This window comes from Fulmarus glacialis, unplaced genomic scaffold (assembly GCF_000690835.1).
Source record: "Fulmarus glacialis isolate BGI_N327 unplaced genomic scaffold, ASM69083v1 scaffold24038, whole genome shotgun sequence".
Taxonomy (NCBI): Eukaryota; Metazoa; Chordata; class Aves; order Procellariiformes; family Procellariidae; genus Fulmarus; species Fulmarus glacialis.
Genome location: NW_009226677.1, coordinates 5,869 through 11,154, shown reverse-complemented (window position 1 = coordinate 11,154; position 5,286 = coordinate 5,869). Strand labels below are relative to the sequence as shown.

The window sequence follows — 5,286 nt, the reverse complement described above, 5'->3', positions numbered from 1 at the left end:
GATCCTTTCAAGAAAAATGTAAAGCCATGATTTTTGTGGGAAACATTGTTTTGCATTGGTGGGTTGATGGTCAATGATGGAATCAGTGTGTCCATAGGCTTGACCCTGGCAGAGATGATAGATCCTGCTTGAAGACTTCTGCATTTTCTGAGCTGTAATGTTGAGTCCTGACATAAAGCAATGCAAATGTTGATGTGTTCACTTACCTGCTGACACCTCGTGCCAGAGCTCTTCTGAGCTCTTCCTGTGCTCCCTCACTTTGCTGAGACCTGAGTCCCTCCTTGACAAACAAGACCTCTCACGCACAGTCTTAAAATCCCTAAAGACATAAAATACCTCACATATATCATCTTTCCTGGGATGTGTTAGTTATACATGAACTGTGTTAAGCCTGCAGCCTTGTGTGCTTCAGCTCTTGGAAAGCCCAGGCGGTGTTTTGGGTGTGCTGTTAGAAAGTCCAGGCACAGGAACGCGGGGTCATGCAGATGTTTTTGAGCCCTTGCTCACCTTGGGCTTGAGGGCTTCCAGGTGACATCCTCCTGCCAGGGGAACATTAGGGCACCAATGGACTCATCCTGCTTCCCCTCTCTGCAGGCGGTGACTGTGGAAGTCACCCTGTGGTAAGCAACGGGAGGGCGGCAGTGCCTGCCTGCAAACCACGACACTGGCTGATACGGCAGCAAAATCCCCAGCCTGTGAGGAGCAGTCCTGCGGATGCCAGAGAGATGGCCTGCAGGAGACGGGAGGTCTTTCCACACAGAAATTTTACAGCACTTTGAAATCTCTTTTCAGTTTCAAAATAGCAAAGGCAGGATGGTGCCTTCCCTCCATGCTGTCATCTCTTGGAAGTCATCGTGGCCCTGGCTCAGGAGGTGGACTCCCCACAGTGCTTAGGGATGCAAGTTGCATGGGCAACAAAATAATAAAACTCACTGTTGCTGAGAAAAGTGAAAACGTTTTGACGTTTCCTATGCTTATACAAAACTACTGTGCGCAAAGGCAGAAGTCTGCATGCAGTATTTCAAGTTTTATCTATGCATTGCTTCTGCCCTGCGGTCCCCAATGTCTGTCCAACAGGAAAGCTGAGCTTTAGTGGTGGAAACCTTCTAACACTTTAACCTCTGTGAGCATTTCAAAGATTTGAAATAGACTTTTACAATTGAGATAGTTTTTTGAATACAGATTTATTTGAACATTTAACAACTATTAAGCCTGAAATGTAGAAGGTGCAGAGTGGGAATTTGACTGGGCACATTAATATCTTGAGCAAGATCTTCAGCAAGTGAAAATTAGTTTGCCTGAAGTTAAGGATTTATTAACTTACACAGCCATATAGATCCACTGGTGTTTGGCCGTTTCACATTTTATCTGAAGTACAATACATATCTGGAAACTCCAGATTTTGCAGGAGACTGTTCTGATTATTAACATAGTTAAAGTGATCTGACTCTGAACAAAAGGATAAAGACACAGTTGGAGAGTAGAGGGAATCTACAGGAGGGAGAAGTGAAAGATGCCTTATTTTCTTCAGTACCTAGGATATGACCAACCTCAGCAAAGACCCCTAGGACACTAGGTTTGGCCATGACATGTTTTGCCTTTTTCCATCTCTTTGCAGAGCCAGAATTAGCCTCAGGTTGGACAGAAAGGAAATGAAAATGCAACTAGCAGTAGGAAGCTGGTTTGATGAGGATGGCAGAAGCTTTGCAGTTCCCGTTGCACAGGCTGCCCCACGTCATGCCCCCCTTGATGTTCAGCCGTACAGAATAACACGCTGAGTACCACCACCCGCCCCCGTAGCTGGAGGCACAGTTCCCGCTGGAAGTGTCCTGATCCAGATCTTTAGCAGAGAACTTCATGTTGTCGTGGAGGGTGGAAGCACTGTTTGAGGTCATGGCATCCCCTGCTGTCCCCGAGTACGTTCCCAGCCGAAGCCGGTAGCCGTGGGACTCATCTTCCACACCGAAGAGGTTGTAGTCTGCAAAACTCATGTTGTTTGCAGCATTCCAGATGACAAACCTGACCTGGTAGACATTCTGCTTGGAGATCTGATGGATGTACTCGGTGCCCAGCCAGTACTCGGTGTGCACGTTCCCAAAGCCGTACTTGTAGGTGCTCCAGGACTCAGCCCAGGTGATCTCCGTGCTCTGCTGGTTCCTCTGGATGACCGTCCAGCCCCCATCCGTGACATTCATTTCGCAGTACACCACGATGGGGTGCAGTCCTGTGGGATAGATGACGTAGACGCCGCTGGGGCTGCCAGCAGAGACCTCGCTGCAGTCCTTGGGCCAACCTAGGGCAGGAGAGAACATGGAGGACCAACAGGCACAGCAACACCCCAGTCTGCTTGTCTGGCCCTGTGAGAGGGATTTCTAGAAAATGGGCATATGTAGGATTTTGCCAGGGTAGTAAAAAGTCTATTGCTGTGTTTCTTACTGTAAGTGTAAAAGCAGAAAACTTCTGTAAGGGAAATACAGTGATTAAGAGAATATGTATATATTTTGAAGGTATAAACACAGCATTTGCTTCTCCTTCTGGCTCAGGCTCTTGCTTCCTCAGCCTTTCCCAACGTTCAGATGTTTCTCTTCCCTCATAACGATACACGGGTCCAAGCTTGGCTTGGTGAGGGCTCTTATTACATAGTTGTGCAGAAGCTTAAATGAGCAAGTGAGCTGTTCCTGCAGCCCTGTTCCTGGCATCCACTGCATCCCTGGGGTTGGGAAGGAGGAAACCTTGTTCCCTTGGCATTGGGCCCCTTGGCCAGCTGTGAAACCCCAGCAAGCATTGCTTGGGAGGCCCATCCTATGCGTGCCCATTGCAGAGCTTCACAGCAGAGGAGAGGACTTGTGGCATATAAGGAATGGTTGCAAAGTCCTTTGGGATCTTGTAAGGTTCAGTGTGAAGCTATTGCTAGTAACGAGTGACGTCTGCGTGGCCTTGGCACGTCGAGTCTCGCCCCCAGGCGCTGAGCTGGGTTATCCCCAGGCTCATTGCCCACCCACCGCTGTTCGACCCTCGTTGCCTACACCTCTCCAAGTTCCCTGCGGGGTGGCGGGGGCACTTACTGCGGTGCTCTGTCTGCCGAGGGTCACTGGCTCTGCTCTGCTGCATGTTCGCTCTGCCTTTACCTGCATCGGGAAAAACAGAAAGAGTGAGATGAGCCGCCCTGTGCCACAGCACAGAGGTAACTCCAGCCTCCACAGGCTGAGTTTTTTGTAGGCACTTCAGCAATTCCACTGAGCTCATTTTTCTTCCTGTATGGTGGTTTTTGATTGTAAACTCTTTAAAGGGATAAGATACTAGGAAGGGTAACACTGGAGTCATTGAGCAGCTGCCTATTCGGTCCACTCAGCGTTATGGCTTTACAGAGTTGCATGGAGCGGACTGCGTACCCAAGTGATGAGTACCAGGAGATACTGCTAGGGAAGAAGGATCAAAAAGGAAACAGACTGTGTGTGATTTCAGAACAAGATTAAACTGTTGAGTGGTGTTGCTGTAAACCCACATTGCCTTTTCAGTGGTGGCTGAAGGGATTCATGTGTTCATTCAATTCATAAAGAGCTTCAGAAACCTTTAGAGAGAAACGGAGCTCAAAGCATACAAGATAGCAATGCTCTCTTTAAAGAGAAATCACAGCACCCATCTTCCTAAGATAGCATTCCCCGAAAGCCTCCAGTGGTGTTACCTTTATCACTGGTGTGACGAGTTTTTTATATCATTTAGCCATGTGCAAGCTTCAGAAAGCATTTTGATTGGTCACATTCAAAATTTCTCTGAAGTTTCAGGGCTACAGATGGACTATAGATAGCAAGAGAAAAGGTCTTCCTTTGAATATCTACAGCTCTCTAGAAAAAGCTGCCACATATGGTCTTGTCAATAACAAGGTTGAACTACCAAATCTTAGGACGTTTGGTTAAGATCTGAAATTGGAGGAAGATTTGATCAAGTTCTTTTTATTTCTGAGTGTGACTGCCCTTTTCCAAGATTATTTTCCACATCTCCCTCTCTGTGCAGAGAGGAGAGGGCTCCTGATGTTTGGATGAACAGAGTTTAGGGATGTAAAAGAGAAAACACATACCATGATGGGGCTCATCTGAATGGAGATTAATGATTTCATCTAAATTTGCTTTCAGTCTTTCCAGGTTTTCAATGTCCAGAGCAAGAAGAGGGGCTAGCAGGGCCAGCACGGAGGCGAGGAACAGAATGGACTGATGAGCAGCTGGAAAAAGAAGACACTCAGTGAATCTGGAAATGCAAACCCTCTGAAAGAGAATTGGCTAACTAAATTCAGCAGAAGTTAAAACAAACTTACAGAGTAGACAAATCCACAACATTGATTATGCTTTTGCTTTATTGAACAGCAGAAATATAAAGAACAATTTCCAAAAGTAAGCATTCTGCAAAGGCATATGTCCCCAGAGAGAAACAATTTCTTTGACTACAACCTACAGGTCTAAATTTGCAGCTTCCAAGAGAGGTGTCATCCCCTTTGGCTGTGGTCTGAGTAAAGCAATGGGCTCTGGGCCCCAGAACCGAGATGTTAAGCCAGCATCAGTGTGCGTCTTGAGAAAAATATCTCCTGGTAATGCAGGATGGCATGCTGATTTGTAGGTACTGCTGTTAGCTGAAGATAGTCAGGAGCTACTACAGCAGTGATAAACAAGGCGCAGGGACCTGAGATCTTGGAAAGAAAGGAGCTGTTGTGGCCACAACGCTGATGGTATCCTGAGAGTCAGGAGCTTCACTTAATTGTCCCAGAACTGCCCCCTCCCACCAGGGCATTGTGCAGAGACTGGACGAGAATGCCACGAAGAGAGCATCCTGCAGGGAGCCAGCAGCATTGATCCAGCATCAGACCCCTGCTACGTGTCACGAATGGGCCTGCTGCAGGGACACGCCGAGCGTCCGTGCATCCCAGCTGACATCTGGGCCAGGACATTCTACGCTTTAAAGGATGGTTTCTGCCAGCGTCTGAAAACCTGAGCAATTTGACTCCTTTGGACCATACCAGATCAGGACGTTCCCCAGCAGTTTGTTCATGGCCAGCTCCATAGATTTGTGTCTACCCAGCTTCAGTACCCTGAAGGACTTATGAGGATGATGGGTGATTAATGCATTAATTAGCTTCCATTCCAATTTTTTTTTTTTTGGGTGCTTTTGGCTCTGGCACAAATATAAGTTAAATAAATGTTGCCTTTACAATACCACCCAAAGCAGAATGGTTTTGCCTGTGGTCAGGAACAGAGGAGAGAGAGTGAGGAGCAGGACGGTCACAGAGTCCTGGGG

At 47.3% G+C, this 5,286-nt stretch overlaps 1 protein-coding gene across 1 annotated transcript in view; it reads right to left on the bottom strand.

Annotated features, from left to right (window-relative positions):
• Positions 1-1,664: 1,664 nt before the first annotated feature.
• LOC104080490 (fibrinogen-like protein A) overlaps positions 1,665-5,286 on the bottom strand; it is a 3,790-nt gene continuing 168 nt past the window's right edge. Inside the window, exons 2-4 of the mRNA XM_009582896.1 lie at positions 4,079-4,219; positions 3,066-3,128; positions 1,665-2,293 (exon numbers count right to left, since the gene is read on the bottom strand). Coding sequence (XP_009581191.1) covers positions 1,665-2,293; positions 3,066-3,128; positions 4,079-4,219 — 833 coding nt within the window. The remainder of the gene's footprint in view (positions 2,294-3,065; positions 3,129-4,078; positions 4,220-5,286) is intronic.